This window comes from Musa acuminata, chromosome BXJ3-7 (genome assembly GCF_036884655.1).
Source record: "Musa acuminata AAA Group cultivar baxijiao chromosome BXJ3-7, Cavendish_Baxijiao_AAA, whole genome shotgun sequence".
Taxonomy (NCBI): domain Eukaryota; kingdom Viridiplantae; phylum Streptophyta; class Magnoliopsida; order Zingiberales; family Musaceae; genus Musa; species Musa acuminata.
In genome coordinates, this window is record NC_088355.1 from 41144708 (window position 1) to 41158684 (window position 13977).

A 13977-nucleotide genomic window follows, 5' to 3' on the forward strand; every position below is an offset into this window, starting at 1 on the left:
CATTAGGCACGCTTATGGGGGGAGCAAGCGGTTCTTACAAACACATGGTAAGATTCATTACCATCTCCGTCGTAAAAGAGTGCAACGTGAAGTCAAGAAACCAAACGAACACATGGACGGACACAAGACGCAGTAAGAAGTCTCCACCGCTCGGCTTATGCCGGAGGTTTCGGTTTGCGATCGCGCCGCTGCTCCGTCCGCTGTGCTGCCCACGTCCCTCTCCCTCTTCGGCGAAGAACACAAAAAGACGAGGAAAAAGAGAGAGAAGATTTAGTTTGTGTTGAAGGGAAGGAATGAATACACGACAGTAGTCATGCTCAAAGCGAAGGATTAGAGGTGGCAGCCGCAGCAGAGGTAGAAGCAGCAGAGGGCGCCCACGAGGAGGACGGCCTCGAGGCAGTAGAGGATGCGGAAGAGGAGGTCGTCGAGGAAGGAGAAGCGGAGGTTGGGGCGCTTCCACCGCCAGCAGTTGGCGAAGCGGAGCTTCCACGGCCAGCGGCATCCCCTACCGCCGTTCAGCTTCCGGAGCCAACTTCCTCCGCCGGGCTCGGCCGCCATCCTCCCCTTTCGCAACAAGCAGCGGTGGGTCTCTCTTCCCCTTTTCACCGTGACCGAGGAATCGCAAAGTGGATGGGAGGCAGGACGGCGTCCAGGAGTTGTTGGGGGCGGGAGTCTATTTAGAGGAAGAGGAACAGAGGATGCGTCGGGAAGTACGCATCCGTTGGTTTGGTTTGCGGTGACAGAGAATGAGAGCGTAGATGGTTGATTATAAGTCGTCCGATATTGTTTTGACGGTGATGATGACATTGTTTGTGGACATAAGTCATCCAAACGAGTGTATATATTTTTAATAGGGAAATTAACCTTAAAAAAAAACCTCCACTAATTATATTGGAAAAAATTTTAGATTCTAATTTTGCTTTATATTTCCGATTATTTTCTCAAAGCTTTCTAAATCGATTCGGTGAATCGATTTTGATGACGAAATCAATAGATCCATATTTATCCATTTACGAAGGAAAAAAAATCCTCTGATAATTTCTAAATAGAAAGGTGTCATCCCATAAAAACCAATTAACATTGGCTGCTTTAGGTAAATTAACCTAATAAAAATAAAATAAGGAAAAAAATAGGTGTCATAACAAAATATTCCTTTTTTAATCAAATGTCTACCATTGCCAAATCGCCTTCAAATTTATAAGAAACACAGTACTAATTAATTTAAGGAATCCACTGATTTCACTTCAACCCAAATCATTCTTGTCCTCTTGATGCATGAACAATCTAGTTTGCATTGTATTTGAATAAAATTGATTAGTCTATAAATATTTTACACATATAATAAGTTATCACACGATATATCGAAGAGGAAGAAATAAATAAATACAGAAAAAAGAGAAAAAAATTATTGGTTGAATATTAAAAATCTTTACAGTATATATGAAATATTCATTTTTATAAATATAAAAGACTATCAATCAAGAATATGAAGAATTATTCTTCAAATCAAATCAAAATTATTTAAGATCATTATATGATGTCATTATAAATTTTTTTCTTATAATCGAATTTATGAAAGGGGATAGAATATTATAATAAATTGAGTTGTTTTAGTGATGTGATATATATATATATATATATATATATATATATATATATATATATATATATATATATATATATGATTCAATTATTATTTTTCTATTCTTAACAATCTAATATTGTTTCACAAAAAATCTATTGCCTTCATGGCCTCGGGACCGACGCGGCTTGGTTCGGGTTCGGATGACGAAGATCTTCCTGGGACGCTCCTCTCGACTGCTGAGGTTGCCGATCATGATGTTCCGATTAGGACGAGGTCGTCGTTTCCACCGGGAGAGAACCCCCGCCTGCGCCTTTGGTGGACGACCTTCGCCTTCGCACCTGCACAAAGGTCGGATCAGGGAGCTCGACCCGACCCCTCCGACGATCAAGTTAGTGGATGGTCTTCGGGAATTTTTTCTCCTCCTCTCTCTCTCTCATGCGCGAGGGTTTTTATAGTGAGAATTACAATTGCATGATGTGCCTGCCCGCGGGGAGCAGGAACGTACTTCTGATAGCATCTGACATTGCCGTTGGCGTGATATGGGGGATCGAGCCTGAGCAGGATGTTAATATGCTTTGGTAGGCGTGATGCACCACCTGATGCAGCTTATGTCACGTGAGTCTTATCGCAATTATTACCCTCGTCAGCTCCCTAAATAAATCTCATCGTGTTGTGTCTCCCACTGTTCCATTCTTCGTCGACGTTCAACCACAGTGGGCGATCTCTCAGTGCACTCGGAACGCCAAGCAAGGAGGCATAAAAGAAGTGGTCACTTTGTGAAAGGAAGAGGCGAAAGCAACCGCCGCTGTGTTCTTTCGTCTCTGCTTTCTGGTCTTCCCCTCAGCTAATATTTACCTGATAAGACGGAGGGAAATGGAGTAGCTTTTGCTGCTCTCGAGATCTTCTGGTGGTCATGTACGACAACGTCTAAAGACGAACTCATCTCCATGTTTCGCTGCCTCTTGTCTCGGATTCAAGCAACAGTCTGCAGCCCCAAGTCCAACCACCGGCACTCATGAGCGATGGAATCTGCATATGCATGTGCTCTCTCTCTCTCTCTCTCTCTCTCTCTCTCTCTTCATCCATTGTGAGCTGCAGTATCGTTTGCCAATGTATCTAAATGGTAGTAGAGTTCTTGGTAAGGTCATTAGATGCTTATAAACTGGCCCCGAAGCTTTCAATGGAGAGGATAAACCTTGTCTGTGAGTGCGGCAGGGTGCAGTTTGGGACTCTCACAAGAAGATGTCCAAGCTGTGATCCCATCGGACGAATAAACCCGGAGCTAAATGGGCTGAGATCCGTTGCTTTTGAGCATATTGCCTCCACATTAGGCCTCGTCAAACCGATTGACCCAATTTCGCACCCATCTGCCTCGTGACGACCCAAACTTGTAGCTCTTACGATGGCAACGCTTATATCTCAAACACTAGTTTAGTAGTGTGCAAAATAAATATAGTCTCGAGAAGTGAAAACTAAAAGAAAAGCTTAGTTTCGAGACGATAGACATCCTAACGATTAAGCCACATCGTACGCAATTATGAGGTTATGAGTTTGAGTCCTGTAATGAACCCAACTTTTCTGTTGCCAATGTAGGAAATGTGAAATCAAATGGCACCAAAGCATTTCAACTTTCATGCACATTGATCGATGATGTTGTACACAATTGAACGCTCATAATTCAGGGGGGTGCAGTGTGAAATCAGTGGTTGAGACTTGCAGTGAGTCTCTGTCTTCCTCCAATCGTCAGAAGAAGACGAGCGAGTCAAAAAGCACACCACCAGCTATCCTTATAATATTGATGTCTCTAACGATCTTTTGACGTGCGTTATGGAAGCTTGTGCACCGATGAATGGATGGACTACCAAATCCCTAAAAGAAATGGCCTATGGCTTGTTATATGAATGAATCACATGAAGTAGGGCCCCGTTTCCTGTGCCAATTGGTTCCATGCAGCAAATGATGTCAACTATAATGATTAAAGAGAGACAGAGAGGAAGAAGAAGAAGAAGACGAAAGGAAACTCCATCCACCTTGCTCTTGTCAGGGCTCAGCTGTTCCCTAGGAAAGAGGTGGACGTTTGTATAGCTCAGTTGGATTGCTTGCATCCACCCCTCTCTCTCTCTCTCTCTCTCTCTTTTCAGCTTCTCCATGACTGCTTACGAACACCAAGCCTTCAGTTCTTGGAGTAGAGAGTGTAGTTTCTGAGAAAAGGCATCTCCAGTCTCCAGCAAGAACAACAGTGCAAAGGTTTTGTGAACATCCAAACCAATTCACCTGCCAAATGATCAGTCCAATCTTGAAGAGCCTACTTGAAACTAAGATCTAACTACGGTCTGTTCTGATTGCAATGTGGTCCAAGCATCATTGACATCCCCAAAAAAATAGAAACGTTTGTGTCAGCTTCAGTTCTAAGCTTCGATGTAACTAGCAGCAGTAAATGCATGGGAAGGAAGAGCAGACAAACGGAGCAGCTGATAACCGTCTCAGAGATTGCTGGCTTTGGAGGAGCCACACGATACTGGTGCAGAGCAGGTGGCATTGACGTCGAATCCATCGATTTACCTCTCATTCCTTCTCCTCCACGCAAAGGACTAACTGTTGCCGTCCCTGTGCTGACCTTACCTCCGATGGTGACGGCCCCCAACCAAATACCAAACCCCACCAACCAGGCGACTCTTCCAACTCAGTCAACAATCTCAAGCTCTCTCTCTCTCTCTCTCTCTCTCTCTCTCTCTCTCTAAAGGTCTGAGAGAGAGAATAGACGTAGAGCCCACGCAACTGCTCCATGCACAATGAATACACCGCAATAACGTCAACGTTGTCACACCGATGATTTCTCGTTCATTTGCCGCATGTTTCCAGCAGTCGATCGTGGATGCAATTTCAAACAGGTTGCCGATGATGAATCTATCCATTGGACGGATAGAAAGGTGATTGAAAACTCCATCCATGTCTCTCCATCATTTCATTCAAATCTACGTAGATTGAACAGTACGTATTGTCAAATGTTATTTACATTAGAGAAGAATTCAGAAAAACTTGCACCATCGATTTTTATAAGATGTGATAATAATATAACACTAATTGAAATCTAACGAGTAGTGTAAACATCCATCCTATATGAGTGATGAAGAAAGCAGTATGATTATTAGACACAAACGTTGGCACACGATGTTTGATGCCCTTTGACCATCCTATTTGGTCGAGCCAATTGTCGTGATGATTGGCTCGATTTAGACGCATCTCGATGTCGTTAGGTTTCAATCAAATCAATTCAGTTTTCGTGTCATTATTCTAAACCCAAGTCATCGATCACATCCAACCTTCCTTTTCTTCCCCAATGGAAATAACACCATACTCTATCCATGATTCTATTCTAGACACAAAGAAAAAGGATGTCAGGTGTGATAAGAATGGCATAATCCACTATGAAATGATTTGGATACCGTAAGACTACCGTTTGCTCCCATAAATGTAAGATATAATAGAGGTGTTAGTTGGAGAGGCCAAATCATTCCCCCCACCCACTTGACATGTTGATATAAGCATGATGTAACGTAATTCAAAAGATAAAATTGATCATATAAGCGATCGTTATATCGAATCGATTATGCCGATAGCTATTATGCTAGGTCGATTACCTTGGCGATCATCATGTTAGATATGCCATGTCAACCATTGTTATCTTAGACTAGTCATATCGATGATTATTGAGCTAGATGATCAAGTCAATGACCTTTGTGTTGAATTTATCGAGAAGCAACAACTATAAACAATATATTATTCTTCTCTTTCCTTTAACTTTCGGATCATTCTATTTCAAACTCTCTAATAACAATCATCAGCTTACCTATCTATAAATTTAGCCCTTCTTAAATAAATCTATATAACAAATTTGAGGATAATTTTCCAAACCAAAACTATACAATACATAGAGCGCATTCTAATCAACTATGATGATCGGGGTAGGTACGCACATCCATCAATTATATTCAAACCTTAGCACGGTGACACGAGTCCAGCCGTGGGAAAGGAACCCTTGTATTTCTCTATCATCTTCTTCTAGAAATGGCTGAGATCTAAGCTGATCGTGCATGGATTGTGATCTAGAAAAGATGAGATGAGTCATGATCGTTTACCTTACGTGTCAGATTTTGATTGAGAGATTCTTTTTCGCCGCATCACCTACATGCCACCGTGGATGCTGCCCAAGACATGTCTTTGCAGTTCTAAATCCGTGGCAAATGTTGAGGCTTGCGGGTGACACGGCTCTGTTCACGAACCCAGACACGACGAGTCGGAGACCGAGAAGCTTCGCCGATGTCTCCCAGCCTCTTTGCGCGTCACCCAAACGTGAGCCTCACTCTCTTTTGGTCGTTGCCAACCCGACACCGAGCCGGAGACAAAAAACGCGTTACTCCGGCCCCGAGACCGCAACAGTGTCCGCACGTGAACCGCACCGTTAAGCCGGTGGGTTTCACACCACCACCGGGGCTGCCGTCACCGACCGTCTGATGTTTTCCTCGCCTCGATCCTAACGTCTGCGGCCCCGCGGTCAACCCTCCCACCACCGAGACGGGGGGATCTGACGCCCACACGTCGTCAGCCGCGCGCCGGGTCAGCGCCCGGTCTCCCACGAGCTGAGGGCTGGTCAATTGCCGGTGCTCCACAACTGGCACGCGTCCGAAGAGCCATGGAATTTGACATCGGTATCCCCCACCACGAGCTCGTCTTGTGATCGTGGACGAGTCCTCGTCGCCTGCGTAAAACGCCAGCCAAATTATTGCGCAGGGAAGCGATGGATTGAAGCTTATTTATATGCTTAGTATGAAGGGAGCAACGGAAGAGTCTTCCTCTTTCTCTCTCTCGGACCAACCTCGTCTCCTCTTCGTTTACCACGTCTCTGGCGCACTGTCCATGGCTGGAGATCAGGGGAGGGAGCATTACCACTTCCTGTTCCATGACGAGTTGTCGGCGCTCTTCTCCCAGAAGCCACCGGGCGGCGCAGCAGACCCTGGTCCACGCGGCTTCCACCTGCAGGCAGTGTCGCCGCTCCTGAGCTTCACCGACTTGTTGCATGGCCCGGCAATGGACTACGACTCGCTAGGTAGAGATTTGGGTTTGTCATGTTCGGCGCCGTCAGGTGTGGTTGGTTCCGGTGGGACGGCGTCGCGTGAGCTGATGACTGGTGGTAACGACAATGCTCGTTACGGGTGCGGTGGAGGTGCGACCCCGCTGACACCGAATTCTTCGGTCTCTTCATCGTCCACTGAGGCAGCAGGCGAAGAGGACGGAGAACGGTGTAAGAAGGATCAGCTGAAGCAGGAGGATGAGGAGGAGGAGGAGGAGGAGCAACAAGCCAAGGATGATGATGAAGGGGGCGATACGTCTAAGAAAGTGTGAGTTCTCATGAAAACTGAAAAGTCTCCTTTTGCCTTTTCCTGCTTTTCACTTTCTGCTCTGCCTAAAGGTTTGATTGTGTTGGACGTTGGCAACTTCAATCGTAGATGGGGTTTGGTTTGGCAGAGATCTTTCTTCTACTAGTATGATGAAAAATCCTAATCTCTTTGGGATTTTTTCTCTCACTTGTGTGATCTCGACCTCTATGTTTCGACACATTAAGCTTTTTGACTCGAGCCAGCCTTAAGGTCTTGCCTGTTTCTGTTCTTCGATCCCAAAGTCTTTCCCTTGAGGTCTTTAGCTTTCGGGGCGCAACCGGGGATCATCAATGCATGAACATCCAACTATATTCCGATACTGTAGCAGCTGAATCATTCGCTTCCTACGGTCTGATCGCTTGAAACTGGATGCAACAGGAATAAAACCAAGAAGAAAGGAGAGAAAAGGCAAAGGCAGCCCCGTTTCGCCTTCGTGACCAAAAGCGAGGTTGATCATCTCGACGATGGCTACCGGTGGAGGAAATATGGCCAGAAAGCAGTCAAGAACAACCCTTATCCGAGGTAAGTCAAACCGTAGGCATGAGAGCTCGTGCCATGTTTGGTCGCATCCTTACCGCCGAATCAACATATATGTACAGAAGCTACTATCGTTGCACGACTCAGAAGTGCCCGGTGAAGAAGAGGGTGGAGAGGTCCCATCAAGATCCCACGATCGTGATTACCACCTACGAAGGCAAACACAATCATCAGAACCCTGCAACAGCTCGAGGGAGCACACACCTGATAGCATCTCTTCCCACGATGTCGACCAGCTTCTGCCAGGAGCTCATGATGCACCAAATCCCGCAACTTAACAGGATCGACACCCAGCAAGGGAACACGAACCCTAATGTGTTCCTCGCGAGCCTACTGCCTTCGCTCCAGCAGTCTCACTTCCCCGACTACGGTCTCCTGCAGGACATCGTTCCTTCCTTGGTCGACGGCAGCCAACCATGATATGGCTTCGTCGCATGCAGTTTCTTGTTCTGTGGTCTCAACTTTTGTCGGACATGAAGTGCATTGAGATGTTCGGGTTGAGAGTAACTTTCATGCATGTGAAATGAAATCCTCATGCACCAGTAGAATCCCTCCGTGAAAGGAACGCCTATCTAATTTTGAGGTTATAGCTTCATCTTCAAGGCTTCTAACAGAAGGCATTTTATGCTATTCGACGACGTCTGCCTCGAGGATGGCAACCACAAGCCTAAAGACGATCCGGTCAGTGGTCTCCACGACAGGACAAGTCAAGAGCTCCCTGGGAAACAAATGGCCTTTGCAGTGACACTTGGAAAGATTGTACTTTCTCCAAAAACTAAAAATCCATTTAATTCTAATTAGTTTTTGTGACCATGCAGATGCAATTTCTTGAAGGTTTTTGCAAGTGCAAGGATTAGTAGTACTCTGTCTCTTCCACTTAAAATCGTTTCCACATCATATTCTTCTGAGTTTCATATGTTACAGAATCCGAAACACAGTCAGTCCGACCACAGTTTTCTTGGCTATCACTGTAAAAGCCACCATTCTTACTACTTACCATGAAGTACAAGTCTTTTTTTATCTCAAGAACTGATGAAAGCCAAATAGGCATCCCTCTTTTCCATTTTCTCAAGTAGCACTAGCATGAGAAGGGGAGGCCCATAATTTACTCAGACAGATGACAATGGAAGGAAGACATGCAATTATTTCAGCAGTGCAAACCATGGACAAGGCTGCTTTCTCTAGACTGTTATTGGGATGCTGAACAACACTAGAGGGACTGTTGACAGAGAGTGGAAATGTTCATGAGTGTTGTGTCGGGTGACTCAGGTACCACTTTGGAATCAGCACAGTGTTGGGTGTTTTTGCTTTAATAAAAGTGGACCCACATGGTTGGTGTGTTGGGTGTTTTTGCTTTAATAAAAGTGGACCCACATGGTTGGTTGTGTGAAAAACCTGAGTCACAGCCTTTATATTTGGATGATAAAAAGATCCGGAGTCAATGATATCTCCCTTACTCTCAAAGGTACATTTTGGAGCTCAGAACCTTCGGACCGCACCAATGATCGATCGACCTAAATGCGTGAACCTCCGAACCGCACCAATGATCGATCGACCTAAATGCGTATACCTCGACTGAGCAAACTAGCTCCCGAGCCATATACTGATAAAATCATTTAATCTCACATTTGTTGAGGAATACGAAAACCAAGAGCCGCACCAATGGCCGAGAGCCGCACCAATGGCCGACTGGGACCAAATGTCCCTTATCAACATATTAATTATATTAGATAATGTGAACTTATTGTGTATTAGATCTTATTTTTCAAAAAAATAAAAAGGAGAAAAATCATGAAGCATATTAATGGAAACATTGAGTAAAGAATAAAGGAAAGCTGGCTTGCATAAGGAAACAAGTGTGAAAACAATAAAGAGAATCCACTAATGTTCCTCATATGTTTCACCACAGCTTCACTATGTAAATTAAGAACCAAAACACAAACATAACAATACAGCATTTCTTCTGCATCGAGTAGCTTTCTGGATTAAACAAAACTATCAAACATCCACCTTGCCTTCTCATTTGACAAGCAAAAGTAATGAATATGTTAACTTAATCCTAAAACTGTTCACATGGCTCGAGACATGTATGATTAGTTTGCAAATTACTCAAAGATCACATACCCTATGATCTTAACAAGAAAAATAGCACTTCAGATATCATGACAAAAAAGCAACTCATAATTATAACTGAAGACTGGCTAAAGGAACAACAGAACTAGGTGAGAGGCTCATCTGGAAAACAAACCCTTGGAGAGGGAAAAAGAAATACCAAGGGAATCTAAATTACAATTAGGGTGAATTCAGAATTCAGAGCAGACAGCACAGGCTTCTGAAAAGCTTGTTGTTCCTGGTCATCCTTTCCTCCTTTTGAGCCCTTGGAACAGCATAAAGAAAGAAACAGAAGGCAAAGCTTGCTACTCCTCGGATATCATAATCAACTTCCTTCCTTCAACTACTGATACACATTTCACATAACAAAACACATTGATGATCTCAAATCTTAAAATACCTGTATACGAGTACCAAAATCCATAATATTGATAAGCAGAAAAGAAATGGCAAAGATACCATATTCCCAAGGAAGCCACTTATAACATGAATGAAAAGGATGCCCACTTAAAATGAAGTGGAGCTATAAATATAGGGAGTGCTATGACCAGACATCAGAAAGTACTTGCCAACATGATAACATCAGACAACATCCTAAGAACATAAAGACATATTAAAGGAGGGAGACACAAAGACACCTCTGAGAACACAAACCTCACACTTCAGAATCATAACATCATGGGCAACAACAAAGGCCCACCAACACAGTAAAAAAAAGATGGTCCTTTCCTTGGATAGGCATTGCAGAGAGAGAATAGTAATATGGCTACTTTGTTATATGGAACTCCAATACGATGCATCTTCTTTTATTCTCTAGCAATGGAACTGGGATAATCAGAATTCCGATGAATTTAGTCATCAAGGTCCTGTATTCCGAGTTTCTCAACTTCTGACTTGAGGGATTTCAAATATCTAACAGCTTCATCAAGGACGACCGTCGTGTCCATCTGATCTCCTCCAGGTATAATGCCCCTGAGAGCTTCGACCATCTTTTTCATCCTATCCCTCTTTCTATCGGCACTGTTCAAAGTTGACTTGTGACTGGAAGCATTTCCCAATGTGTGACATCCCAGATCTTCCATGAAGCGTGGTGAGTCTGGGAAATTGTCATCCTGGTTGTAGACAGGAGTCCTACCGGTGCTGATTACATCGTCATCTTCATCATTTTCTTCTTCTGAACTAAGCAGTGCATTAATATCTTCAGTGTCTTCTTTGAAAGATGATGAACATTCTTCTTTAATATCAGTATTTCTGCCAATGATTTTGCCATATTCTTCAACACATGCAGCACCAACATCGAAGTTTGAGGAACCAAACTCGTGAACCAGAGCAGGGCGGGACATGACCCGATTTGTGTTGTCCATCTGATTAAAAATGAAGTTCTTGGGGCAGGTTTCAGAGAGTTGGTGCTTGAATCTACTAAATGTACCAGGAATTTCATATTTTCTCCCAGGTTGAGCAGCACCAAAGGTAAGGGTAGGAACACCATTGGTATAGATGTTATAGGTGTAGCCACCCACTTCATATGGATGAGCGGGTGGTACATTTCCAGCAAAATATCTTGGGTCTCCGTGCATGGAGACAAAAGATTATTGGATCCTTTGCTGCCGAAATGGGGATGGTTGGATGGTCTTCAGCAGGCAGAAGTATATGGCTTTCAAATGTGTCTCCAATTTTCTTTTTTTCTTTTTTTGAGTAAGTGACCAAGACAGGATTCAGTCTCAAGACCTTGCGATAGACTATCAAAGTATTTATCAACTAAGCTAGTTGACACCTTTTGTGTCTCCAAAAGTTACTATGTGCTTCCGAATATCTTACCAGATTATCACTTTAGAAAAGATTGTGTGGTAGCAAATTATATGTCACCAATGTATTATCTTCCCAATCTTGCATCTATCATTATTCTTATGGCAGATCGATGACTAAAGAGGATATTATAGCCCAGCTTACTTTGAAACTACGTTACAGGCTTAAGCAACTGGCGGAAGTACTCAGCCTAGCATTTGGAAGGACAAGATCAATAGAGTTATAATATATAAGAGCTCAAATAAGAAGGAAATAAAGAGTACGAACCAAGAAAATATACTATCCAATACATACAGACATCCAAACAAAAGACAAGGATCATCTTATAGACATTATAAATATAAAAATAGTAATATATAGCATGTACATAAAGAATAGAAAAAACTATAGCACAAATCAAAATATCTTTGTAAGGATAAGCACATTTCACTAATGAACTGATTTCTAAATAAGCTCATTTTGGCCAAACTATCATCAAACAAAAAAGCAAACAGTTGTCTGCATTTCAGCAATATAAGCCGAAATTGTCATGAGACATGATATATCACGAAATATAATTAATTCTACATACTATTTAGTTTGTTTGCCTATGATTATAGAAGAACAATACTCATATGAATTAAGAGGAAGTCAATAATTTCAATCATGAAGGATTAATATATACAATGATCAGCATAACCCTTAAAAGGAATCAAAAGTGGAGAAGAAATCATAATAATGGATCAGAACCTAATAACATTTTGTGTTGACAGGACAAGATGCATAACATAGGACAATTCCAAAGGATACATACTACAGTTTGCAATGGGCACAAAATAAAGTATAACCAAAGCAAAGGAGTATGAAAAAACAGGGAATCACCTGACAAAATTGCATCAATTGATAGAAAGCAATGATTCTAACGTTCATTATGATTTCCCCAACTTCCTCCACAGTGCAGTATCTCTTTAAGTCGAGCTCAATGTACATTATCACCACTTCAAATCCAATATAATTGAGTCATTAAACCAAACAATTGGCTTCAGTTCGTGTTACCTGCACAAAAGTATGCATAAAAATACGACTAGAAAGAATCTTACAATAGCAACGTAAATCTTATGATAATTGGAGAGAAGGAACAAAGAATCAAAATTCAACCTTTATCCTCTTCCGCAAAAAAGTTCAACATAGATCAAAACAAGCAAGAAGCGGGGACATACACAATAGCACGGGAAAAGACAACTAGGCAAGCACGCTTCTTATTGCCGTCGTAATGAATCGGGAGGGACGACACCCACGGCATGATGTTTGACCTCACGTCTTTCCAGCAATTCTGGTCAACAATCAAAGTGAAGATCCTCGTATTATAATAAAGTCAAAACCAGACCCTCCATGCCACGAAAAATTCACAGAAGAACAGAGACGAAACACATAATTCGATGACAAACCGAGACATACGCTACATTTGATAAAAAAGATGTGCGAGATCGAGAAGGACATCCAGATCTCCAAGTAATAAAAAGAGAGAACCTTTAATAAAAAGTCATAGAGGATCCAAGGAAACAAACAAGAAAACAACGACGAACAGATGGATATAAGAAGTAGAGGAAACATGCCGCGATGGCATTAAAGTTAGGAATACCGAGTTACAAACTTACGGAGAACGAACCAAGGACGATAACGATGACGGCGAGCTCAAAATCCAAAGTTTTACAGCGAATTAGGGACGAAATCAAAGAAGAGCTCCTCAGCCGAGGCGCAGCACCAGATTACGAAGGCCACCACTAGAGTCCAGGCTTAGGTTATGGCCTCCTTTTTAAGCTGAGGCCACAGCTAAACCCTAAGGGCTGGATTCTTATTGTGCCCTCTAACCTTAGGCTTCATTTTCTCTTTCTCTCTCTTCTCTCTCTCTCTCTCTCTCTCTCTCTCTCTCTCTCTCTTAATTTAACTTTATTTTGATTAGAAAAAGACAATTAAAGTGACTAATCAGAACCCTTAATAAGCTTTTTACTTGATTAAAGTGGTTGGTTGATCATTAAGAAGGTGGCCATCATGTCTCATTTGATCAGTGGATTCTACTATTATATATTTGTTCTTCTTGTTTGTTATACTTTGATTACTAAGATATAGACCATTTGGCTCAAACTAGTAATTGCTTTGTCAGCTTTCTACTTTGCATCCACATCCAACTAATGAAAATGATGTTTAGACTTCATACTTACCCAAGGCATAACTTAGAAATCTTACTTCATGTTTAGACTTCATACTTCAAATCATACTTTTATTATATATTATTGATAAGGCATATTCTGGTATCATCCTCGTGGATATATAATCAGCAGCAAACACGTTAGTGCGGACATGGAGCCTCGGGACTAAGATATAGCGTCACATCGGATGTACCACCTCAGACTCGGGACGACGGTCGCCCCTTCTCGTATTGTCCAAAGTCGCACAAGACAGCGTCGTACGGTAGAAGGTCACTTCGAAAAGTTCGGAACGGTGCGAGGTGATGTCGTT

General features: G+C 42.6%; 1 protein-coding gene and 1 long non-coding RNA gene across 2 annotated transcripts; one reads left to right on the plus strand and one right to left on the minus strand.

Moving 5' to 3' along the window:
• Positions 1–6368: 6368 nt before the first annotated feature.
• Positions 6369–8061, plus strand: LOC135642752 (WRKY transcription factor 71-like). The gene is made up of 3 exons (XM_065159155.1): positions 6369–6984; positions 7402–7545; positions 7623–8061. The coding sequence occupies exons 1-3, from the start codon at positions 6404–6406 to the stop codon at positions 7978–7980; spliced, it is 1083 nt and encodes a 360-aa protein (XP_065015227.1). The 5' UTR covers positions 6369–6403; the 3' UTR covers positions 7981–8061.
• A 2098-nt stretch (positions 8062–10159) lies between these two features.
• On the minus strand, positions 10160–13378 carry LOC135643239 (uncharacterized). The gene is made up of 4 exons (XR_010498178.1): positions 13116–13378; positions 12678–12790; positions 12340–12513; positions 10160–11668 (listed from the first exon to the last, which is right to left on the minus strand). It is a non-coding gene; the product is annotated as an uncharacterized LOC135643239 (long non-coding RNA).
• Between the last annotated feature and the right edge of the window lie 599 nt (positions 13379–13977).

Coding starts and splice junctions, on each gene's coding strand:
- LOC135642752 (XM_065159155.1), top strand. CDS start 6,404: ATGCTTAGTATGAAGGGAGCAACGGAAGAGTCTTCCTCTTTCTCTCTC. Junction 6,985..7,401: donor GGCGATACGTCTAAGAAAGT/GTGAGTTCTCAT, acceptor TGGATGCAACAG/GAATAAAACCAAGAAGAAAG. Junction 7,546..7,622: donor AAGAACAACCCTTATCCGAG/GTAAGTCAAACC, acceptor ATATATGTACAG/AAGCTACTATCGTTGCACGA.